A 25,839-nucleotide genomic window follows, 5' to 3' on the forward strand; every position below is an offset into this window, starting at 1 on the left:
TGCTTATAGTCTCTCTTTTTTTGAACTAGCAGGATACAGTTATTGTATTTAAGAAGTCTTCTAGAGGGTCATATTCTAAAACATATAGAGATGAAATTATAGGGTGGTTGGGGATTGCTCCAGAATAAAGCATCAGAGAGGGGGTGTCTGGATAAAAGACGACTGGTCGCGTGTTTCTAATTGTTAAAGTGCAAGATAGGAGCACAGTTCATTAGACTGTTCTGTCTACTTTGGTGCATCACAGTAAACTTTTCACATTTTTTGAACACCCAGCTGTGAGAAAGGTAAGGATGTACTTTTAGGAAAAAGCCAAGAATAGCCTAGTGTTTTCTCCTGACATACCCCCCCAGATGTGAATTTTTAATTTAACGCCTTTTTTACCTACATGTTTTCATACAATTGTGACAATTGTAACTGTGTTTGGCATATCGAATACAAAATGGAGACATTACTGGGCCCGCTCGAGCAAATCGATGAACAACGGGAGGACAGTGACAGTGACAGTTTTCATACAAAAGGGCCTACAGCAGCCAGGTGGCTGACACTCTGAAATACTGTTCCCCATTGTCAAATTAAGCAGTCTTGCTTTCCTCACAGATTTCGATGGGGTCCTCTATCATATTTCCAATCCTAATGGAGACAAAACTAAAGTGATGGTCAGTATTTCTTTGAAATTCTACAAGGAACTTCAAGCACATGGTGCAGATGAGGTAGGTCGCACACCTTCTTCTTTGGGCCTTTGGTTTCCCACCTCCCCTTTGATTAGCAGCTGCCCCTCAGAAACCTGGAACAAGGAATTAAGAAACTCCCCTCATCACCCGCCCCCAGGTGGGTTATATGGATCCTATTTCCCATAGTGCTGTTAAGAAGACTGATTCCCAGGAAAGGTTTTGGCTGCTTGCTTGCTTGCTTGCTCTTTACTTTGGGAAAACAGAGGTTCCTAATCCATTGGGAAAAACCACTTTCACCTCCAGGGGCTAGAGAAACACTATAGGGCTTAAGGTGTCTGCCTTATATGTGGCTGAGGTTTGATCCCCAGCACCACATTGGCCCCCTAAACACTGCCAGAAGTATCCCCTGAGTACAGAGGCAGGAATAGCCACTGCCAGCTGTGGACCCAACACGCCCAAAATATGTGGGTTTTTAAAGGTCCTCAAAGAATCGTTTTCCTTGAAAACAGCTCAGTCAAGAATGCAGTGGGAAATGGGTCCTGTTCTCTTTCTTTCTTAGTGCTGTGGGGGCTTGAACCAGAGCCTGGCACAAGCAGGGCGTGTGCGGTATCACTGTGCCCCACCTCCCGCCGAGATCTCGGGTTCCTTTCTCTTTCTCTAGCACTGTCGAGGAGCTATATAACTTGTAACCTGTTTAAAGTGGATCACCTTAATTCCTCATTCTGAAAAATGTAGGCACAAGTATTTCTTTTAATTTTTCCTATTTAATGTTCTTTTTAGCTGGGACTCTTAAGTCACTTTTCTTTATGACTGACTGCCTTAGGGGAAATAAGAAAGATTGCCCATGCATTGTGAAACTCTTGATGGTCTTTTCTTATTCACTGACTTCTTTTGAGAGCTAAAGTAGCAGGTTTGGTTCCTGTTGAACTATATTTGCACTAGGGAGAGCCATTTATGGAAGAAAGAAAATGCTATTACACCAGTGTGCGCACGTTGTGGTTGGGTCTTGAAGCAGGAAGTATGACTCAGTTCCTGAATCAGTTTTCAAATATCTTTAGTTTAACAGCATTCTCCTTAATCTAGTGAATGAAGATACAGCCATTTCTATTTTTCTGATTAAGAGTAATAGCTTTTGTACCCCTGAAATGATGTCATTTTGTAAATTAATAATTATTCAATAAAAAGGAACTATAGTACATCTTTTTCTATTTTAAAAAGTCATGGTTTTTAATTATTTGATTCATATTAGTGTTGTGGTGTTGATTTTTTTAAGGTTTTTGCAGAAGAGACCAAGATGTCAGTTTTTTTGTTTGTTTTGTTTTGTTTGGGGTTTTTTTGTTTGTTTGCTTGCTTTTTGGGTCACACCCGGCAATGCACTGGGTTTACTCCTGGCTCTTCACTCAGGAATTACTCCTGGCAGTGCTCGGGAAACCATATGGGATGCTGGGAATCGAACCCAGGTTGGCCACGTGCAAGGCAAACGCCCTAGCCGCTGTTCTAGATGTCAGTTTTTTGTCACCAAACCTAAAATTAAAGGGTTGGGAGAATTCAGATGGAGCCGCACGTGCTGGTATGTGCAAGGCCCAGACCCTGGCCCTGCATGTGTCCCTTCACACTAGGGCTGCACAGGGCACAGCTGGTCCACACGGGCCGAGTGCTACTGGGTGAGGCCTACAAAGAAGGAAAAAGCAGAGGTTGATGCTCACCTTGTTGCTCTGAGACGAACTAAGTTGTAGTTAACTTCCCAGCTCTGAAATACCAACTGATGAACATTATGGAGGCCTCTGTTTGAAAAGGGGACCTCTCCCACCCCTCATACCTACGATGTGGTTAGGAGTCTATATGAAGCAGCACTTGGGGCCGGGGGATTGAAAAATAATAAAACTAATGGCAACCAAACAACACCAAGAACCATAGGTGGTCATATCCCATAATTATTCATAGACATTTGATTTGCCTCATGAGTTCAAGTGAAGTGCCAAATGCTTATAGAGAATTGGGCTGAATGTCATTTTACCTGGAAAAGGCAGAGCTCAGGATGAATACATAGTGGTAGAAAGTATGTGAAAACTTCTCAGGTAGAACAGTAGCAATAGAGCCAGAGAAGAAGTTCAAAGGACTAGAACGCATGCTGGGGCTCAAGCACCACAGGGAGCAAACCCTGTTCTCCCACACTGTCAGGTGTGCGCCAGAAAAAAATAAAGAAAATTTATCCTGAGAAGAATTACTGAGGTGTTTGAACAGACAGTTGAGTTGTTCTGAAGTCTATAATCGTTCTCCTGAGACCTTTCTCTCTTTAAAGATCTGGGTACAACAGTCTGAATCCTTGGAAGGGCAGGAAAGTGAATCGATTCCTAAACTGAGTCTGTGCTTCCTCACCATGGAGCGTCAGGCATGGCGCTATTCTTCCAGCTGCCGCAGGGGTCAAAGAACCAGCTCCACCCACCCAAGTGGGTGGAGTGCACTGCATTCACACAGCAGGAGCAGAGGGCATGGTAAATGGCTACTGGGTTGGTTAAACAGTGACCAGCCCGTCATAGCCACAGGAAGCTTATTTTTGTCCCAGGCCCCTTTTCAAGGCAGAGAGCCTCTACTGCTAGGGGGAAGGTCTGATTGTGGTAAATGATCGGTCGCCTCCGCCTGGGTATCCCCTGGTGTCATTCAGCTGCAACAGGGGGCATTGCACATTTGAAAAGTGAATCATGGCTAAGTGTGCAAGCGAAATAAGCAGGGAAGTGTTGGCTGGTTTTGCTGAATTGGGGGGCACAAAGGAATTGGAGGGGGCGTATATTTGACTCACAGCACCTCTTCAATCTGAAACAGTTAATAAGCTTAAAGTGAAATTGGGGGGCCTATGGTCTCCCCTTTCTCCACACCCCAGTAGTGTACACAGATGGACAGCTTAGAGACAGCATGCTAATGTGCTGATAAAAGTTTTCGCGGGGTGGCCATGGTGCTTTTCCTTCTTTCTTTTTTTTTTTTTTAATCTCCCAAACTCTTTAGAAGAAGTGGTATGAGGGACACCTTCGGGTCAATCTCTGTGCCAGCAGACTTGAACTTCTCTCTGTAGTTCCTCTTCTGTAAAGATCCTCATTGTGGTGCATGGCCACCAGATAGGAACTACACGCAGCTCCGTACAGTCACCAATCAGACTAGTCTAAAAGGCACAAATCTCACCAAGGGATATTTCTTCCAAATTAGGCATAAAGCATATAGCTTGCTCCTGGGTTTTGTTTTGTTTTATTTTTTGTTTGGGTTTTTTTTTGGGGGGGGGTGTTGTTTGTTTATTTGTTTTTTAACATAATGTCTAGAGGGCACCTGGAAATCAAGGTTGGGAAGCAAGCATCTGAAGCATCTGATTGGCACTAACTCTGTTTGTGTGGGTGTTTAGGGGACAAGGGTGAGGGCTGTTACACTGTAATGGAGCGGCCAAAGTGGCACTCTCGGCCCAAAGGAATCCTTTCAAACATGCCTGTGTAACAGAAGTCTCTGCCTCTGTTCCCTTTTAATTTGATAACTTAGCATCAGTTGAGCTCCACATCCCCCTTTTCTGTGGTTACACCAGAAGATAAGGGAGGTCATTAGTATGCTGGTGCCAAGAAAGTGTTAGAACAGACACCTGGAGCTAAACCCCTATACAGCCTGTTGGACTGGGGAGTGTGGGGAGTGTCGGGCATTGACATAATTGGGGGAGGGAGGGAGTGGCCAAGCCACGTCCAGGGGTGGCTCCTGAGTTTTCAGAATCATATAAGGTGCCAAGGATTGAATCAGGGTTGGCCACAGGCAAGGCAAACGCCTCAGCTCCTGTCCTATATCTCAGGCCGTGAGCTCCTCTGAGCTCTCCTCTCCCCCCTTGGGAAACGGTGCTGCCATCTTCACTCCCTGGTTCTGTTTTCAAACTGGAAGTATAACATACCAGTAGAGCACTTCCCTTTCAATCCTCAGCACTATGACAGAAAAAAATTAATTTTGTGGAGTTTTTTAATTTATTTTAAATTTGGGATTTCTTTGGGCCTCTCAAGTGATGTGCCAGGGATCTGGGGACCCCTCTAGGTAATTCTAAGCTAGTCAGGCCGGTGATTCAGTGCTGGGGACCTAGAGTGGTGCTGCAGGGGTTATGCAGGCCACCCTGGTTGTGCTCAGTGGCTTCCAGGGCTGCACCTGGCAATACTTAGGGCACCATGTGGCACCAAGGATATAACTGGGGCTCTCCGCATGCAAGGCAGGCACCTTAGCCCCTGTGCTCGCTCTCTTGCTCTCTCTCTCGCTCTCTCACTTCCCCCCACCTCCCTCCTGATTATAAGTTTTTAATGAAGGATGTCTTTGAGTGACATTTTATAAGACATTTCTGCTGCCTGCCTCCTGGGCATATAATGACTGCTAAAAAATGAAAAAGTTATCAGATTGCCCGTGGCTTAAACCTGTATTTTGTTTCTGCCTCCAAATATCTGCTTTTTTTTTTTTACTGCTTAACATGTACTTCTGCGACATTTAAATCAGAATTGTTTCTTCAAAATAAAAAAGGTTGTTTCTTGGGGCTGGAGCAGTAGCACAGCTGGAAGGGTGTTTGTTTGCCTTGCATGCGGCCAGCCCAGGTTCGATTCCCTGCATCCCATATGGACCCTGAGCACCGCCAGGAGTAACCCCTAAGCATTGGCTGGGTGTGACCCAACAAGCAAAAAAAAAAAAGTTGTTTCTTAAACTAGTTGGCAAGGCATAGTTTCCACCAGGTGAAGTAGTCACTGGCAGAAACCCAAAACAAGGAAGTTATAAAAGAGACTGTTGGGGTCAGGGAGATAGTACAGAGGGTAAAACTTTTGCCTTACATGCGGTTTATCTGGTTTGGTCCCCCGAGCCTCGCTAGAAATGATCCCTGAACAGTATCAGGAGTAAGCACTGAGTAGTGCCTGGTATAGCACAAACCGGCCACCACCCCACCCTTACCTCTCAAAATTATAGAGGCTCTTGTTTTTTCATTTACTTAAAAAAAATTGGAAAGGAACCTGTGACACCTCTCACCTCTTGGCTCACATGGGTGAGTCCTGTGGTTTGACTGGTAACTCCCTCCCGAAAAAGTCAGAAAGTAGCTAGCAGTACTGGTTTGAGAGAACACATTAAAAGTATATAATCTCTTGGGGCCGGAGTAATAACATAGCGGGTAGGGCATTTGCCTTGCACACAGCTGACCCAGGTTCGATCCCCGGCATCCCATATGATTCTCCAGCGCCACCAGTCAAGAACATCACTGGGTGTGACACCAAAAAAAAAAAAAAAAAAAAAGCATATGCTCTCCTGACCCCCAGTATAAATAGCTGGCGTAGATTCAGTAAACTTGTCTTTCCTTTAAAAAGTTGACTTTGGGCTAAATAATATTAAAATCTCTAGATAAGCAAGCTAACTGGAATCAGTTCCCAACAGTCTGGTTTTACTCTTCCTTCACCTGGCAACGTTGGCGGGTTTTTGCCTCCGTTCAGTTGATAACACGCTTAGTACATTCTCGTGCAGTTTGGTCTCCTTATGCCCTTCAGAAAACAAAGATGTTTTCTGATTGTGCCATGTCTGATCTGGAAGAGAGCAAAGAGCTGATCCTAAAGGATGTCTTGATTGAAAAACAAGCTAGGCTACGTTTTTGGATTCTAATCTCAGTTCTCTGACTGACTTTCTTGGTGATTCCACTCTTTAGCCAGGTAGTGAATGAGAGCTAAGAAGAATTCTGCTGGCTTAAGGTCTTAGAAAGGAATGGGCTTTAAAATAATAAAATTATTTTGGCCTTTGTACTAATGTATTTCTTTTTTGTGTTTTCTAGTTATTAAAGAGGGTCTACGGGAGTTTCTTGGTAAATCCAGAATCAGGTACGTAGGAATGTTGAGTCTGACAGTGTGCCATTTAAACTGTATTTTTTTTTTTTAGCTAAAGGTTTTGGTTTAAATACTGTTCATTTTACAAATATTTCTGCAGAAATTGCTTTCCTTACTTCAGCTCTTTATTAAAAATAGTATTTAAGAGGCTCTTCCTTTTTCATCCTATATTTTTCCCTTCTTGGAGGGGGGAAAGAGGAGATGCTGAGATCAAACCCAGGGTTTCACACAGATGAGGCATGTACTCAGCTACTGGGTCTCTTTTGTCCCAATGTTTTTAACGTTTACTTGATGGGGCCACCTTGATCAGCCAGCCAGAAGGCCACCTTTGTTTGTTCATGATGATTAAAATGCCTTTTGAAAAGACTTAGCAAACATTGATTCCCAGACCTGGTAACACCTTTCTTTCATAAGCTGCACATTTAGAGAATGAAAAGGTACCTTCACAGCTATTCTCACATTTTCAAGTCACAGAAATTTCAACCTCCTCTTAAGTGATCTCTCTCTCCTCTGAGATCAGAGGTATTAAAAAGCATTATCGCGGGGGGAGGGATACCCCCTCTTAAGTGATCTCTCTCTCCTTTGAGATCAGAAGTATTAAAAAGCATTATGGCAGGGGGAAGAATACTGGGATCATTGGGAGTGGAGAATAGGCACTGGTGGAGGGATGGGTGCTCCATCATTGTATAACTGAAACCCAAGCAAAAAAACTTGTGATGTCCACAATTATACCTCATGGTGTTTCGCTAAAAAATAAAATAAAAAGCATTATGGGGACTGGAGTGATAGTGCAGCGGGTAAGGCGTTTGCCTTGCACGCAGCTGACCCGGGTTTGATTCCCAGCATCCCATATGATCCCACAAGCACCACCAGGAGTGATTCCTGACTGCAAAGCCAGGGGTAACCCCTGAGCATTGCTGGGTGTGACCCAAAAAACCAAAAAAAAAAAAAAGCATTATGACCATTTTTTGAATGAAACAGCTCTGTTACTGTTCTAGAGTTTTTTAGGGGGGTGGCACGGGGGTGGCACGCCTGGTGGTGCTCTGCACTCAGGGATCACTCCGGTGGGTTCAGGGGACCATAAGTGGTGCCAAGGATCAAATCTGAGTTGCTGTGTTTAAGGCAAACGCCCCACCTGCTGAACTAAAGGGAAGTTCACAATGGAAAAGGCTCAGTATCGTCCCTGTGCTTAAGTGTTAGTCTCCAGTTCTTTAGGTTTAGGTTGGTTTAGGTTTAGGTTTAGGTTAGGTTGGTTTAGGTTGGCCCCATGTGAGCACCAAGTAAGAAGACAATTTGAGCATGTGTGTTCCTGAGATACTGTTTGAGTAATTATTTGTTGCTTGATTAGTAAATTGTTGTAAGAGTATGTCTGTCTTGTCTTTTACCAGCAGTTACTTGCTTATTTCCTCCCCCGCACTTTTTTCTTTTCTTAAAGCAACTTAACATGACCTCACCATCCATATTAAAATGCTTTGCCTAAGAGATAAGGCATTTGCTTTTCGTGCTGCAGTTAATCCGTGTTCAATCCTGAGCACTGCCGGGGCCTTACTCCTGAGTACTGCTGTATGGCAGGGGTTAGGGGTGGGGAAGGAATACCTTCCCATGTGTCTCTACACAGCTTCTGAAAATAAAGTTGCCTTTGTAATTAACTGTTTTTTTGTTGGGTTTTTTTGTTTTGTTTTGGGTTTTTTTTTTTCTTTTTGGGTCACACCCGGCGTTGCACAGGAGTTACTTCTGGCTCTGCACTTAGGAATTACTCCAGGTGGTGCTCGGGGAACCATGTTACGCTGGGAATTAAACCCAGATAGGCAAATGCCGTACCTTGCTGTGCTATTGCTCCAGCCCCTGTAATGTAATTTGTTCTAGGAGTTTTCATGAGTGGATCCTTGACTGGTCCATAAAAAATACCAAAATATGTTAGTCCTAAATAGATGGTATAAATGCATTGTAGAAATAAACCAAAAGATAAATAATCATCTGGGCTAAGAGAAAGTTGGCAGAACAGAACCAGAGAGATAGTACAGGTAGGGCATTTGCCTTGCACACTGCTGACCCGGGTTCACTCCTCAGCACTCCATGCTCGGTTCCCCCGAGCCCGTCAAGAGGAATCCCTAAGCACAGAGCCAGAAGAAGCCCTGAGCACTGCTAGAGTGGCCAAAGAAAATATCAGATCTGGAGACATGACTCAACAGGCTAGAACACATACTTTGCTTGCAGGAGCCCTGGGTATGGTCTCCCAAGCACAGCTGGGAGTAGCCCCTGAGCACCACTAGGTATGATCCAAAGCGTAACTAAGAAAGAAGGAAAAACAACAGAAAAGTCATGTAGGAAAACTTGGAAATGTCTTGCCGCGGTTCAGATGCTAAAATCTGCCATAGGATAACATGAAGAGTTCATGGTTCCACTCTGTCTTCTCTGCTCACCACTGATGCTCAGACACACTACCACCCTCCTCACCTAGGTACTCTTCCCACATGTGGAATATAAAACTCTCCACAGGGCTAGAGTGATAGTATAGTGGGTAGGACATTTACCTTGCATATGGTCCACCAGGTTCCATCCCCTGAGCATCACCAGGTGTGCCCACCCTCAAAATAAATTAAAATGACCTTTCCACGCTTTCTATGAGTTCATCTATAGAGTTTGGAAAACGCAACAAACTAGGCTTATATTTCTCTGCATCCTCGTGTTTTCTTCATCACATCAGGCATTTAAATTCTGACGTCAGGGCCAGGGATCTGTTCCAGCAAGATGCTCTGTGGGATCAGAGCACTTAACTTTCATGCATAAGGCCCAGGGTTGGATTCCCAACACCACAGTCTGGCTCCAGCTGAAGTTTTATTTATTTAGTTTTGTTTTATTCACCTTCTTACAATGAGCAGGCCTCAGCTCTAAATATTTTACATCTAATCTTCTTGTAGTATGTTTGCTTATTTGGCTTTCAGGTACCCAAAATGGAATGAGTATTTAACACTGGAGTGCCAAAAATGTGCTAAGCCCTGTTACAAACAGGAGTTTAGACAGGGCCTGTTCTCAGCAAAAAACACAGATCTCAGTAAGGCTCTTAGGAAAAGTAAATAATTGCAAGTATTGCAGCTTTTGAGGTAGGAGGGAGGGCCGGAACGATAGTCCAGCATGGGAGGGTGTTTGCCTTGCACGTGGCCAAACCAGGTTGATCCCCAGCATCCCATATGGTCTCCTAAGCACCTCCTGAGTGTAGAGCCAGTAGTGACCCCCTGAGCATCACTGGGTGTGACCCAAAAAGCAAAAAAAAAAAAAAAAGAATTATTTTTATCACATGGTTTAGAAAATTAACTAGTCCTCTGTGATGAACAAGTGTCCTTTGGAAGGTTATCCCTGGGCTCTTGGGTATGTATAATAAGAGTTTGATGATACAGACCAGTCTTCTAACCTTATTTGTGATTGGAATTTGTGGTTGTTTGCTTGTGAAGAAGCAAAAAGTACAGTGGTCAGCACACTTGTTTTTCAGTCCTAATACTGCTCTACCCCGATTTTCATGACCTGTCATGTTTTGTGCACTTTCAGGGGGCTATTGGGGGTGAGGGGCTGTGCCATATTGTTGGGGCTCAGGCTACTCACCGCAGTGTTCAGGGGTAATTCCCAACAGTCCTGCGGGTGGGGTTGGAGGAGTAGGCAGCATGCAGTGCAAAGACTCAAATCTGGGTCTCCCCGTATGCAAAGCATGTGCTCTATAACCCTGTGGGCCACTTCCCAGCGCTGCTCAGGCTCTTTGAGCACTCTGTGTTTTTTCAGTCTTTCCATCAGCCTCAACCCCCTTCTTTAGGAGATATAAGACTTTAGGGGTTAGGCAGTTTGTTGAAGGTCACAGCAGTGACACAGCCAGGACTTACTTATATCTGGAGGTCATACTACTTTGACAAGTCACTTTGCTTCTATAGAACTCTTTGTCTACTGCAAATAATTTTTTTTTAACCTTTTTGTTTTGGGCCCACACCGACAGTAATCAGGAATCACTCCTGGTAGACTCAAGGGACCAAATGGCATGTTGGGAATTAAACCTGGGTTGGGTTGGTTGCATGCAAGGTAAGTGCCTGATCTGCTGTGCTATCTCTCTAGCCCCAAAGAATTTTTATGGAGAGCAGATAAAGTAGAATATTTTTTTGTTTTGTTTTGTTTTTTTGTTTTTTGCTTTTTGGGTCACACCCGGCGGTGCTCAGGGATTACTCCTGGCTTTGCACTCAGGAATTACTCCTGGCAGTGCTCAGGGGACCATATGGGATGCTGGGATTTGAACCCGGGTCAGTCACATGCAAGGCAAATGCCCCACCCGCTGTGCCATCACTCCAGCCCCAGAAGTAGAATATTTAAAAACTCTTAGAAAATGTATTTTTAATGGGTATGAATAGATGTTTATGGTTTCCATACCTGCCACCCACTTCTGTTTGTGATCCCTATAAAGTAGTATTTTCTACTCTCAAAAAGCTACTGAAAAAAAAATTTTTTTAAAGCTACTGAGCTCTGACCATATTATATGTGACACATTAAACCATAAGAGAAAAGTGTGTAAGTCTTAATATAAGCTTGATGATGGTGTATATGCTCCCTTTACAGCTGTGTCTAAAACACTTAATTTTCGGACAGGGTTCCCAGGAGTGCTAGGGCTTACTTTCTGGCTCTGTATTCAAGGATCATTTCTGGCAGTGCTTTAGGAATCATATGGGGGGTGCCAGGGATTGAACCTTGGTCGGTGTGTATAAGACAAGCACCCCACCTGCTGTACTTGCTCTCTGGCCTCCACAGCAAGATTTTATTTCATGCACGGGTGATTGTTCAGAGGGCTGGAGTGCTTGCTTTGCATGTTAGAGACCTAGTTTCTTTTCCTCAATACCTCATGGTCCCTTGGAGTACCCACAGGCACAGTCCAAAAAACAGAAGAAGAAAAAATACAGGTTTGATTTCATCTCACTTTTTTATGAAGTAGATGAAATGGTAGCATTTAACCTGAGTTCAAAGCACCAGCAGGGTTGGAGAGGTAGTATGGGGATTAAGCTGCTTACCTAGCATAGGGGCAACTCAAGACGGTTGCACTGTATGTTTACTGCCAGATGTGGCCTAACCCCTCCCCTCATTTCTTCTCAAAAAACAAGTATAGACACTGAGGTAAAATGAATTATTTTGTCTTATTTTGTTTTAATTATTCCCAGTCTTTGTTTACTAGGAAGAAATCAATAAACTTACCTCAAAGTATAACTGGTATTTTTCTCCCCCTGCAGGATACAATGTCTCTTTGCTATACGACCTTGAAAATTTGCCTGCATCCAAGGATTCCATCGTGCATCAGGCTGGCATGTTAAAACGAAATTGTTTTGCCTCTGTCTTTGAGAAATACTTCCAGTTCCAAGAAGAGGGCAAGGAAGGAGAGAACAGAGCGGTTATCCATTATAGGGATGATGAGACCATGTAAGTACAGAATTTGGTGATGAAACCCAACTGTCATTCATCCTGGCTAAAAGACATGATTATTAGGCCTTAAACTCCATTGTTAGGAAGCCAGAGAGATAGTATAGCAGTAGGGCACTTGCCTTATATGCAGCAGATCTGCGTTCCATCCCCAGTGTGCCATATGGTCCCCTGGGGACTACCAGAAATAACCCCCAAGCATCACCAGGTGAGGCCCAACAACAAGACAAAACTCAAACTCCATTGTTGGGACAGCCCTGAAACGTTTTTTGTGTAAGCTTATGTCTGATGGGGATGACAGAGAAGGGCTGAAGATAGACCACTTCTTGTGTTCAGATACAAAAGTTAGCAAAAGATGAAAAGAGAATTCAGTAGTTTTCTTGCAGACACCAGTAATTCTGAGTCCCCTTCTGGATTAGGGCCTGTGTAATAATGAGGAAGCAGAGGCAAACAGAGGGCCCGTGCTAATGTCAAGTATCTTGGGCATCTCCAAGAATGCCGTTGTAGAGCCAAAGAGAGTACAGCGGGTTGCCTTGCACGCAGCCAATCCAGGTTTAGTCCCCAGCATCCAGTTTGGTCCCCTGTGCACCTCCAGGTGTAATTCTTAAGTATAGAGCTTAGAATAATCCCTGAGTATCACCAGGTGTGACCTAAAAAGCCCCCCCCCCCAAAAAAAAAGAATGCCATTATATATGGAGAAATTAGATAGAATTGTTAACTATAGGTTTTTATGTCTTACTAGAGACAGATTACTAGCGCTTGGTGTGTCTGCTTTCATTCATTAGGAGGTCTGTGGCTTTACCCTCTCACTTCTAGATCAGGACCCTGACAAAACCCCCGTCCCCAGTCTGTGCTCACTCTCCGGTCTCGCTTCCCTCAGGTATGTCGAGTCGAAAAAGGACCGAGTCACAGTAGTCTTCAGCACAGTGTTCAAAGACGACGATGACGTGGTCATTGGGAAAGTGTTCATGCAGGTACGGAGCAGGTCCTGGCGGGGAACCAATGCAGTTTCCCTTCACACCAGAGTCCACCACATGCAGGGAAGAGAGACCCAGAAGCTTTATTGCTTCCAGACCCAGTGACGGCATGATTAAGCGGTCCCCGCCAAGGTCACTGCACTGTCGGACTAGAGAGTGAATCAACAGTAGGGCTGAGTATTAAGACTCCCTCCTGCCAGTGAGCCTTTGATTTAAAGCTTGGTTCTATGTCCTGCCCAGGAGAGTTTCGCTGGGTGTCTAGCAAGGTCTTGGTTTGACCCTGCAGTCTTTTTTGGAATGGAGCCTATAGGGAAAACTTAGTGGTAGCTAATGTGTTAATAGTGTAGTTGTTTCCACTGAATTTATAGTGGAGAGAATCAGCCCACATTCGAGGTCACTCATCAGAGAAAGCCCCAGGGCAGTCTGAGTGGACTTGGCCTGAAACAATCTCCCCATTACAGCTCTGTCTTACTTTCTGCTGACCAGTTCACTAGTTCCTGGGTCAAGTAATATCCAGGCACAGTCACACTCTAGGAGAGTCATTATATTTCCCAAAAGATTTAACATTGTGTGTTCATGCTGTCCCTTGGCAGGATCACAAAATTTAAGGATTCTGGGATGAAATCTTTGTAGCCACATAGAATTGGACAATAGCTGTATTTAATAAAGTGAGGATATATATGTATTTTTTATATGTAGCCTTTCCAAATAGCAAGGGAGATCTTCTAAAGTAATATCCACAATTCGATCCATCTCTAGTGGCTTTTTGTATTTGGGCTAATTAATCAGAAACTAATTCTGGAGTCTCTGCAGAAAATCTTGACACAGAATATCGACACTTCAAGCTCTTGAGAGAACAGAAGAGTGGTGTGATGGGTGGGGGTGTGTGTGTGTGTGTGTGTCTGTGTGTACGTGTACAGATAGTTCTATAGCTGCATCCTAGATGTAAGTCTCAGACAAGCATTTCATGTGTCTTTTACAGAATTGACAGGAGAATTAAATGCAGTAGCTCAGAAATTGGGCTAAATCCAGACTGACTAATTTTAAAAGCTATGAAGTATATATTTAGATTTGGCTGGTTTATTACCAGTCTTGTTCCATTTTATTCGAAGAGACATCTTAACTTCTTTTAAATACTTTAAACAGATCTCATCTTGGAGAGCCTGCTGGAAATTTGTTCCTTAGAAGAATTTGTGTTCCTTCTCCCCCCCCCACCCCCCTTCGTATGAATTTATAACTGCTTTCGTTTCATGTGGAGGCTGGAGAGATAGTACAAGGAGTGAGGTACTTGTCTTGTGTGAGATCAACCCCAGAATGATTTCTGGAACCATACTTGGTCTCTCATGTATCACCAGGAGTAAGCTCTAAGCTCTGGCAGGTGTGGGCCCCCGACCCTCCCCGGTAAAAAAGAAAAAGAGTATGTTGTAGGACATTTGTCTTAGGAGAAAAAATTTAAAGCTAGAGCAATTACAGGAGATAAGACTTTTTCTTGCCTTGTGCCTAGCTGACTCTGCTTGTTATATGGAGTACCGCCAGGAGTGATCCCTGCAAACAGAGCCCGGAAGAAAGCCCTGAGCACTATTGGGCATTACCACCACCACCACCACCTCCCCACCCCACCCCACCTAAAAAAAAGTGACAACCAAAAAAAAAAAAAATCAGGTCGTTGCATTTTTGCTTTGCCAGTTTCTCTAGTTAAGAGATTGGCCTGGAACCATGAGGACCCAGATGGTGTCTAGGAATGTGAAAGGCTATGCTCAGGAAGCCATCTGCCCTGCTCTCTCTCCAGATTGATTCAAAGACCAAACTGATTCACTTGAAATGACCGTAGAAACCTGGGCTTGTTTCATTGGCTTTACTGAAAACAAGAAGAAAACAAAAAAGATTTGCTTGTTGTCCTGGGCTTCCCTCTTTAGACTCCTGGAGAAAAAGAATGTGGATGACTTGCACAGAAAGTTGTGACCCAGGGATGATGACCACATAGTCACTCCTCCGCTTGCTGTGCCTCTCCCACACCAGTGGGCACAGCTGCCCTAATCAGAAGAATCCTGCCTTCGTCCTCGGGAAGTTTCCTTTCCCCTTTCACACTGATGCACCTGGGCACAGCTTAGTTGTGCTGTCTTTGTGTGGTCATAGACGCTCTGCCCAGGAGAAAGTGTTGTGGTTGCCATCCATCATTCAGCAAGCATTCCTGGGAAAGTGATGCAGAGGGGAGATGTCAGCTCACATTCTCTGTGATAGAGTCTTTAAGTTAGGCTGGAGAGCTAGTGCAACCTCTAGGGCGCTTGCCTTGCATGCAGCGAACCTGGGTTCTATCCCTGGCATCCCGTGTGGTCCCCTGAGCCCCTGTGTACAAAGCTAGGTGCAGCCCCAAGCCCAGGATAAAATTGTAAGTCTAAGAAATAATAAGTGGACTTCACTAGTTTCTATACGCTCAGGAATAGGATATAAACTCTGATTCTTCGGCAGTTATGAAGGTGCTATTCTACGGACTTTTTCCGCTCTGTGCACATCTATGGGGTGCTTTCCTGAATGGGAGGGAACAGAGGAAAAGTTGGCAGTTTTCGTGCCAAAAAAGTGCCAAAAAAGCCCCAAAAACAGTTCCTAGGAATGAGATCAAAACATTTTGTGCGTGGTTGAAGGCTTTCCTTATGAGAAATCTCTTCATGTTTACCCATTTTTCTCTTAGTATTGATCTCAGTTTTATTATTACTAGGGAAGTGAAATCCTTTGTGATCTGAGCTGCAGATAACTATCCAGTTCATCATTAGACTTTGTGGTGGTTTTCTTTTCCCCCCTACCCATGCAGTATATTTTCATATAGTTGAATTGATCGGTCTTCTCTGTTACGGCTTCTTAGTAATAATTAGGAAGTCATGCAGAAGTTTAATGTGTTATTTTTAAGTCTGCTTTGGAGTTACATAGCAGAGGTGTTAAGACACTTGTCTTGGGGGCTGGAGCTATAGTACGGCGGGTAGGGCATTTGCCTTGCACGTGGCCAGCCCAGGTTTTATTTCCAGCATCCCATATGGTCCCCTGAACACCGCCAGGAGTAATTCCTGAGTGCAGAGCCAGGTGTAACCCCTGAGCATCGCCGGATGTGACCCAAAAACGCAAAAAGAAGACACTTGCCTTGTATACTTCTGACCCTGGTTAGGTTCCCTGGATATCTCTGGTAGTAAGCCATGATCCCAAAACACACTCACTCCAAATTCTTTTTAATAAGAAAATAAAAGTCTGGGCCGGAGGGATAGTATATTGCATGCAGCCAATCCAGGTTAAATCTCTGGCATCACATATGGTCCCCTGAGCATCACCAGGAGTGATTTCTGAGTGCAGAGCCAAAATAATCCCTGAGCATTGCTGGGTGTGGCCCAAAAAGCCAAAAAAAAAAAGAGTGAATCTGTGTCTAAGGCCAGCATAATAGGTAAAAGGATTGGATGGAGTGCACGCTTTGTATACAGAACAGCCAGGCCCAATCCCTGGCACTCCATGGTCCTCCTGCATCTCCACTGGTAGCCCAGAAACAAACAGTAAATAGAAGTTCATGTTCATAGTATTGATTTCAGGTGTTGCCTTTATCACGCACTGGGTTTTTCAGTTTTCAGAGCGTATATTTGGGGGCCGAAGCTATAGTACAGTGGGTCGGACGTTCGCCTTGCACATTGCTGACCTGGGTTCAGTTCCCGGCATTCCATATGGTCCCCCTGCACAACCAGGAGTAACTCCTGAGCATCGCTGGGTGTGGCCAAAAAAAAGCCCCCCCCAAATTTTTAACTTAAAAAAAAAGCATGAATTTTTTTGTTTTGGTTTTTCAGGCTGCACCCAGCAGTGTTCAGGCTGACTCCTGGCTTTGCACTCAGATCACTCTGGCGCCTAATGGGACTATCAGGGCTTGGCCGGGGTTGGCTGTGTGCAAGCGCTCTATCCACTGTCCTATCATTTATGCCCTTGAGAGCTTGAATTTGGAGTGCAATATTTTTGTACTGAAACTTTATTCAGGAGGCCATCCTCAGCCCACCAAGGTCACAACCAGACCACCTCACATTTTTGTATTGTTGGGTTTATTCTGAATTTCTATGACTAATTGAGTTCTGATGAAAGTGAAATAGCATCCTAATGCTTAATTTTTTTTCCCCTCAGTGCCAGCACTCAAACCCAGGGCTGCATATGCAAGGCTTGTTTTCTACCACACAACCCAGCCTCCATGCCTTGAAAGACACCCTAGTTCGGGGAGGGAAAGGGGGCAGTGTTGCTGACAACACCTGCAGCAGAGATGCTGAGGGGTGTGGAGCTGTTTGGGTAGGGGCTGTGGTCAGTTGGTTTCTAAGTGTTAGAGAGAATCTGAGAGAAACGAAGACATGATGTTGGCTAAGGGATAGTTCCCAACCAGAAGTATATTGTTGACAAAGTCTTAGATGAATTCGTTTCCAAATACAGAACACTGACATGCTAATCATTCACTACAGGTTCAGACCATCTGGTTATGAACAAATGTACCAGTGCCTCGGAGCCTTCCGGATGCTTGCTCAGCACAGATCGTGCTAGCAGGCGGTTACTCTCTGTTCGGCTGCATCCCCTGTAGTTAAGGAGTAAAACCAGTAGAGCAAAACTTCCAACCCCTTGGCAGAATGAAAGACCTTTTTGTTGCTTAACAAAGATTGTTGTTAAACAACAATCTCAGTAGCTGTGCTTTAAGGATTTCCATTGTGAATTATCCCGGTACCTTCCATGTCTCTCCATGTCACTCCAAATACATAATCCATGGAGCCATGCTTTGTACGTGAGAAGCCTGGGTGTCATCCCTGAGCACTGCCAGGAGTGGCCCCAAAGCAGATATGTTCAGAGGAAGCTAGCCTGTCCGGGATTTTGGTTTATTTTCTACCCCCAGAAGCCTGGTGGTGCTGGCGAGGGCTTATTGATGGGTGCATCTACTCCCTCCCTGCAGGTGGTATAATGGCAAGAGCCAGCTCCCAGACCTTCTGTTTGAAGGACAAAGAAGACAAGTACAGAGAAGTAAAGCAGGATTCTTGCCCTGAGGAGCTCAAAACCTTGTAGGGAGGCCAGAGGCAGTGCTAAGTGGTGAAGTGTCAGGAGAAAGACAGCTCCCCTCAATAGCCATGTCCCAGGCTATGGGGGTGGCCAGTGGGGGGGGGGGGGGGAATCACGTTCTTGAGCACTGGTCGAAGAGCACTGCCTGCTCTACTCTGGGTCCTTTGGAAACTCAGAGGCCTTAGGAAGCCTTCTTCTGCCCTTGGCCACTCTGATGTTGGCTTGGCCAGTTATGGTGTTGCTGGAAAATCCAGTTCTGTGCTCATGGGTCTGGCTTTAAGAGAAGGATGCCCTATCAGCAAATCGCTTTGTTTGCATGGGAATGTATGGAATGGGGACACTTAAGGTTTGGAGAGGAGAACAGAGAAGGAAAGTGGCCTGGCTCTTTAGTATATTTGTCTTTTCTCTGCAGGTTGATAAGGATAAATTAGGTTTTGTTATGAGGATTAAACTCCTAGGGAAGTAATGATTATTTGTTCCAGGGTCGTTAAGGAACCAGCATTGAAAGATTAGGCTTTGGTCCCCATGTCATATGTTCTCTGTATTTTGTGGTATTGGGACTCAAGCCCAGGACCTCACATGCAAGGCAAGTGCTACTGCTAAGCCACATCTCTGGGCCATGACCTCTTGGGGAGATGGAGGATGTCTCCTAAGTGGTTTTTGAGGACCGCAGGGCCACTCTTAGCAATATTAGACCAACTAGGTCAGGTGGTCCCCCAGTGCTCAAGCCTGAGGATGTGAAGGGGCCTATTTCCAAGCTTCAAACTCAGCCCCCAGCCCTCTCTTTTTCACCCCCCAGATCCCTCCTACCAGTCTCCCTACACCCTGATCTCTGTTATACAGCTAAGACAGTTGAGTTTCTTTAACTCATGTCTCTGTCTCTGGGCATGAGCTTTCAGTTTTTTCTAAAAGTTCTGATTGACAAATTCTAAACAGCAACAGAAGCGAAGGTATTTCAGTGAGGGAAGGTGGGAGCCCAGGTCCAGATCTACACGCAAGCGCGCGCGTGTGTATGTGCGTGTGTACGTGTGTATGTATGTGTATGCTCGTGCGTGCTCTTTCTTGAACTTGGAAGCAGTTGGCGGGGTGGGGAGCAGAGAGATGGGAACTCAGGTAGTTCCTCGGGACTTCAGAGCAGAAGCCAAAAGACTACAGTCTTTATCACAAAGCTTGAGTTCACTCACCCTATAATTTTTAGAGATTTCCTGAAAAAGTGTCATTTTTCGTTCACTTTAAACCCCACTAATAAGCACCCAGTCCTTATTTTGAGCTTACCCAGTGCATTGCTGTTCGCCCAGTGCATTGCTTTCTGCTACCTGCGCAGGGAGGAGGAATAGCGGTGCTCCCTTCTCTTCTGAAGATAAGACTTATGGGGAACCGGTGGCTTCCCCACTCCCAGCCACGGTGCCGTGCAAGCAGCTGCTGGTAGTCATGATCTGTCTTCCACGTTTATTTTTAGTTTGCTCCTTGTCTGGAAAGTTTCAGGGGTCACAGTCCATAGGGCAGCCCCCCACCACCCTACCCTAACCCTCCCATAAATGACCACTCACCTCACACCAGATCCCCCTCTTCCTCTTCGCTTCCTCCTGGCAGGAATTCAAAGAAGGCCGCAGAGCCAGCCACACAGCGCCACAGGTCCTCTTTAGCCACAGAGAACCGCCTCTGGAGCTGAAGGATACCGACGCCGCTGTGGGCGACAACATCGGCTACATCACCTTCGGTGGGTCCCCACAGCCACCGCACGGAACCCAGCCCAGTGGGGCAGGGACAAAAGCAGCACGCTGTGCCACTCTGCTCCTGGTGCCGTGGGCGGGATACAGTTGGCGCCGTAGACGCCTCATCTTGGAAATCAAGAGGAGGATGCAGAGCTGAACAGTTCCGCAGCCCCTTTTTCTCTTCCATCCCGCACGGTAGTCCAGTTGTCACAAGATCAGCGACTACACTGCAGTCACCACAGACAGAGAAAGACAGGCTGATTTTCTTAGTTCCGATTTAGTTTGCTGGTTTGGTGGGTTTGGGGAGGAGCACTTCCCCAGCAGTGCTCAGGGGCTGGAGATTGAGCCTGTGCAGCCCTTTGAGTCATCGCCCCAGTCCTCCATTCCTTTTTTGGGTTGGTTTTGTGGAGCAGGGAGGTGTTTAGAAAAGAGGGGCTTTACTGGCAGGGGAACAACTTAGGCTAGGAAGGACATCCACCAACATGGACTGGAGAAGAACTGGGGGTAGGGAGTCGGGGTGGCCAGAGAGATAGCAGAGTGGGCAGGGCACTGGCCTTGCAGGCGACAGAGTTAGGTTCAGTCCCAGGCACCACATGCGGTTCCCCAAGCCCTGCCAGGGAGAGAGGGACTTGGGGTTTGTTTCCATGCCCATACAGACAGACAGCATGCTGACAGCTGACACTTTTTTTGGGGGGTGAGGGGGGAGTCCCACCCAACGATGCTCCGGGATTACTCCTGGTGTTGCTTGGGGGACCATATGGGATGCCGAAGATCAGACCAGGATCGGCCCTGTGCAAAGCAAAAGCCCTGCACTGCTGTACTATCACTCTAGCCCAGCTTACACTTTTTCCAGTAGTTTTTTCCAGGAAATTCCTACCTCTGTTCTATGAAGGAGAGCAGTGAGCATGCACACTTGAGGAACGAACGCGCGCGCGCGCACACACACACACACCTGTCATGTGCAGGAAATGGTGGAGAAACATCCTGGGGTGTATGTTTTAGTGTAATAGCAGAGGGAGGGGTGAGTGGAGGTCAGCAGGGCTCCACTGGGTGCTCTGCACCTGCTGTTCAGTGGCCTGAGGCCAAAGTAGAGCATAGTTTTCTTGTTTATTGGTCCCACCCTGCAGTGCTCCAGGCTTACTCCTGGCTCTGCTCTCAGAAATCATTTGTGGTAGGATGCAGGGGAGTCATATGGAGTGCTGGGGACTGAACTTGGGTCAGCTATGTGCAAGGCAAGCGCCTTACCCACTGTGCTATCCCCTTGAAGTTCTGCTGTGCTCAGGCAGAGCCATTGGAGGAGGGAGTAGGCTGCTTTTCTTGGGGACAGATTGTCCCACCCTCCCAGCTCAGCCTCACCGGTTGTTTCCCCCACTCCCCTTTTTTTTGCTTTGTTTTTTTGTTTGTTTGTTTTATTTGGGTTTGGGGCTACACCCTGGGGTAGCTCAGGGGCCAGTCCTTACCTTTTGTTTTCTCTCGTCTGTCTTAGGTTTTTTTTTTTTATTCTATAATTTGGGGAAGGAGGGTAGGGGACGAAGGGGCAAAGATGGTGGCGAGGGGGACAAGTGTAAGCTTTGACATTTGCCCTGCTAAGATAGTGCTCCTGGCCTTCAGGTCCCACTTTCTGAAGATAAACCATTTCCTGCAGGGTTCCCCCAGGCCAGTGGCATCACCAAAGAGTCGTGAGCTGGCAGGGGAGGAGCTCCTAGCTGTAGGGAAATTTTCAGATCCCTCGGCACTGGGCTTGTTGCCCCATGCTGATCTCCAGAGCACTGATCTTGCGAAACCTGCGCATATAGAAGCCCATGCATGAGGGCAGGGGGATGGGGGTGGCCTGCAGGCTCGGCCGCCTGGCCTCTGGCCCCGTGTGACAACCTGGATGTCTTCTTTGCACCCCACCTGTAGTGCTGTTCCCTCGCCACACCAATGCCAGTGCTCGAGACAACACCATCAACCTGATCCACACGTTCCGGGACTACCTGCACTACCACATCAAGTGCTCCAAGGTGAGGTGCCAGCGTCATGGGCAGCTATGCCTGTCACCTGGACAAGGCTGTGCCGTCTTAACTGCATGGTTCTAGAGACCTTAAGAAATCCTTCTGGGGATGGAGCGATAGCACAGCGGGTAGGGCATTTGCCTTGCACGCGGCCGACCCAGGTTCAATTCCCAGCATCCCATATAATCCCCCGAGCACCGCCAGGAGTAATTCCTGAGTACATGAGCCAGGAATGACCCCTGTGCATCGCCGGGTATGACCCAAAAAAAGAAAAGAAGCCCTTCTCCCTCTCAACCCTCCCCCCCACACACACACATTACAATTCCCTCCAACCAACACATCCCTGCTTCACTCACAGTCGGCCTGTCCACTTCTCCCAGTGACAGGAACATGTTCCTCCTGAACCTGACCTCGTGCCCCTGCTCTTCATTTCCCCAGGCCTATATTCACACACGTATGCGGGCAAAAACATCCGACTTCCTCAAGGTGCTGAACCGTGCGCGCCCGGATGCGGAGAAGAAGGAAATGAAAACAATCACGTGAGTGGGGTGGCTGTGCCCTCAGAGGGCATAGCAGTAGATGCACTGTCTCACCTCCCAGTGGACCTGGCTGGGTTTCCTTTGCAACTGGACTGGCTGGGGTGCTGGTCGGCTTGATGTAAGAGGGAATGTTTGGCTTGAGGCCCTGTAGATCCCCTGGTGGCTTAGGTGTGTCAGAGGCCATGAGCATGAAGCCCAGCATCTTGCTCTGCAGAGGCAGACCTGGTGGGCAGGCAGCAGGGGTACCGGCCTCTGATCTTGCACAGAACTGGAGAGCATCTTCTCCCCGATTCTCTGCAGGACCCAGCAGAGAAATAGGCAGGAGGGGAGAGGCCAAGGCTGGGCCCTCACCAGCCTGTCACTCACCTTACAGGAAGTCTGGGCCCTATAACTGAGCAGGTGTGGCTCTACCTGTGTCTCCTTTCCCCGTGGGCACAGTCTTTAGAAACTGAGCCCACCAGATGGCCGCTGCCCAGGGTCTCCAAGAGGCTGCTTCCGATCTATAGTTCCCAGCCAGTAGATGGCCTCGGGGATGTGCAAGGTGGGCACTGACTGAGGGACAGGGAGAGAAGACTCCTGGGGCCCAGTCCTGAACATACTGTCCATGACCTTCCTGCCTAGGACTCAGCAAGGCAGCACTGCCGCTCTGAACTGTGTGACTTGGCTCTCAGAGATGGCCTCCGAAAATGGGTGGGGGGACATGGGGACAACCATCTGCATCCACCTCAAGAGCCTGTTCCAAAGGGCATGGGAGCACAGAACCCCAGGACCCTGGCCGCAGGACACATCCAGTGAAACCTGCTGCTCTGAGGAATGTCCCTGAGAGCTTTTCCTTGTTGGGGGAGAGGTCCCAAAATAGGGCTTTCTTTCAGGGTGGGTGAGACATTCAGGGCAGGGAAGGTTGTGCCCTGATTTCCCTGCTGGGTCCAGACTGCTTGACCAGACACATAAACCCTGTCCAGGAACCAGCCTGATGGCAGAAGCAGCCCTCAGGGGAGTTAGTGGGTGAGACAGGAACCCGCGGGCCCACACATCCTCTGAGTCCAGGGCACAGCTATCACCTAACCATGGAAAACACCTTTCTGTCATCCAGGAAGGCTGGAGAGTGCTGCTCAGGGCAGCCTGTATGAGGAGCTGCTGTCTTCAGAAAGGGGTGCATGAGCTCTAAAGGGCTTACGCCCAGTCTGAAATGCAAGCAGAATGGGCCAGTGTTTCCCATGTGGGGGGCAACACAGCCCACCAGGGATGATCTAGGGGGCGGTAGTCACCTCAGGAGCAGAGGCAGGGACTGAGTCTTTTTTTTTCTGAGAAGGAGGCATCAGGCCCAGGCATTTGACTGATATTTAGGCCCTCTGGGAGTGGGGGCAAGTGGTTCTCCCGTCTCAACTTGACACATTTCCTGCCCTTGTAAGCGTAGCACAGAGAGTACCCAGCTCCAGAGCAGGGCATGGGCGGGACGCGGCACCGGAAACCCACCCTCAGACTGCCTCTCTGCTTTCCCAGGGGGAAGACGTTTTCATCCCGCTAGCTGCTTGGGAACAGGAAGAGGACGCGGCTGGCAACCGAAGGCTGGAACACTTGCTACTGGATAATCGTAGCTTTTAATGTTGCACCTCTTCAGGTTCTTAAGGGATTCTCCATTTTTGGTTCCATTTTGTACACGTTTGGAAAATAATCTGCAGAAACGAGCTGTGCTTGCAAGGACTTCATAGTTCCCAGGAATTTAAAAAAAAAAAAAAAAGGAAAAAAAGAATTCCGAATTTCACTTGATCAACTTAATTCCTTTTCTTTATCTTCCTTCCCTCACCCCCCCCCCTCCCTCCCCACTTCTTTTCCAAGCTGTTTCGCTTTGCAATATGTTACTGGTAATGAGTTGCAGGATAATGCAATCTTAACTTGTTTTCTCCTAAGTATTTGAGTTCAAAACTCCTGTATCTAAAGAAATACGGTTGGGGTCATTAATAAAGAAAAATCTTTCTATCTTACCTGAGAATTTGCTGGGTTTCTGGGCTCTGCCTACAATGGTGGGTGGGGATGCAAAGAAATAGTCTCCATCTTTAAACCCTGAGGATTGACCTAGAAAGCCTTAGGTTTGGCTTCCCTCACAGGGGAGTCGACTCGTGACTGGGCCCCTGAGCAGGGCCCCAAACTGGAGGCGCCCAGGCACACAGAACAGTTTTCTGACTGGGGCCTCTCTCAGGAATAGCATGGAGCGATAGTACAACAGGTAAGGCGTTCAATCCCCGGCATCCCATATGGTCCCCCAGCACCGCCAGAAGTAATTCTGAGTGCAGAGCCAGTAGTAACCCCTTAGCATCGCTGGGTGTGACCCAAAAGGAAAAAAAAAGTGTAGAGCATTTCCCAAAGTTTGTTCCATGGAACCCCAGTGGGTAGGTCTGAGGGAAATAGGCTGGCCTCAGTTTATCTTTCCCACCCGACAGCCTGGCACTCCACCAAACTCACTTGAGGAGAGGCTGTTCTGGCCAGCGACACAATCTGGCCAAGGAAGGCCACCAGCAGTAAGCTTCTCTGTGGGAGTGGGGCCTAGTGAGGGTCCCCCAAGAACCTTGGGGGTACCTGCAAGACTCTGAGGAGACCCCAGCCAGGGTGTCCACAGCCCCACCTGGCGTGGATTTCACGGTTCAGTCGGAACTCGAGTGCGTGTTCCCATGTGTCCTGGCCACCACAACCCTTTTAGCTGTTACCCAGGCCCAGCAGGCTGTTTTAGGGAGGTAGGATGGACCATAACGTGCTACATCCTGGCTTATTTCTGTTCTGTGCTCAGGGATCACTCCTGGAGGGGCTGAGGACCATATGAGATGCCAGGGATCTAAACCAGGTCAATTGTGCAGACAACTGCCCTGCCCACTGTACTATCCAGTGCCCCAGCCAACACTTTTGTCGTCATTGTTAGGTGTTTCTGTGGGGGGTTTTGTTGCTTCTTTTTTTTTGTCTGGGTGGCAGCAGAAGGAGGTCTACAAGCAGAGGCCAGGGGATGCCATTTCTGGCAATTCTTGGCTCACCCGAGGGCCACCCAGGCTGATTTCCAAGATCGTACCCAGCCCAGGGGACTGTGGAATGCTGGGCTTGAGACTGCTGGAGGCATGCCCACCTGTTCTTCCTTTGTTAATGGACCTGTGTAGAACAAGTCCTTTAACTTTTTTTTTTCCTGTTTTGGATCACATCCAATGATGCTCAGGGGTTAAGGGGTTACTCCTGGCTCTATACTCAGGAATTACTCCTGGCATTGCTTGGGGTACCATATGGGGATGCTGGGATTGAACCTTGTCGGCCACATGCAAGGCAAATGCCCTACCCTCTGTACTATCGCTCCTGCCCCAGGGCCTTTAACCTTTACCTGTGGATACACACTGGTCTGTGAACTGGTTGTTGAAGATCACTGTATAGGCTGTGGACGCCATGTGAATGCAGCATACCCTTCAAGGGTAACTTCTGGTCTCATTTAGTTTTCATTACAGTTTTTTCATCTCCAGGGGCCTCCCAAGCCTCCACTCTTGGGCCAGCTCCCCGTAGTAGTCACCTCAGGCCTGGGCAGCACCCCTACCACTTCCCAGAGCTACCCCTTCCTCC

General features: G+C 47.1%; 1 protein-coding gene across 1 annotated transcript in view; it reads left to right on the forward strand.

Annotated features, from left to right (window-relative positions):
- ARPC2 (actin related protein 2/3 complex subunit 2) overlaps nt 1-24,233 on the forward strand; it is a 36,751-nt gene extending 12,518 nt beyond the window's left edge. Inside the window, exons 5-12 of the mRNA XM_056111630.1 lie at nt 598-710; nt 6,478-6,523; nt 11,785-11,971; nt 12,852-12,945; nt 19,594-19,720; nt 21,618-21,718; nt 22,148-22,248; nt 23,752-24,233. Of these exons, the coding sequence (XP_055967605.1) occupies nt 598-710; nt 6,478-6,523; nt 11,785-11,971; nt 12,852-12,945; nt 19,594-19,720; nt 21,618-21,718; nt 22,148-22,248; nt 23,752-23,776 (794 nt within the window). The 3' untranslated portion in view covers nt 23,777-24,233. The remainder of the gene's footprint in view (nt 1-597; nt 711-6,477; nt 6,524-11,784; nt 11,972-12,851; nt 12,946-19,593; nt 19,721-21,617; nt 21,719-22,147; nt 22,249-23,751) is intronic.
- The last annotated feature ends 1,606 nt before the right edge of the window (nt 24,234-25,839 follow it).

This window comes from Sorex fumeus, unplaced genomic scaffold, assembly GCF_029834395.1.
Source record: "Sorex fumeus unplaced genomic scaffold, SorFum_2.1 ptg000014l, whole genome shotgun sequence".
NCBI classification, from domain to species: domain Eukaryota; kingdom Metazoa; phylum Chordata; class Mammalia; order Eulipotyphla; family Soricidae; genus Sorex; species Sorex fumeus.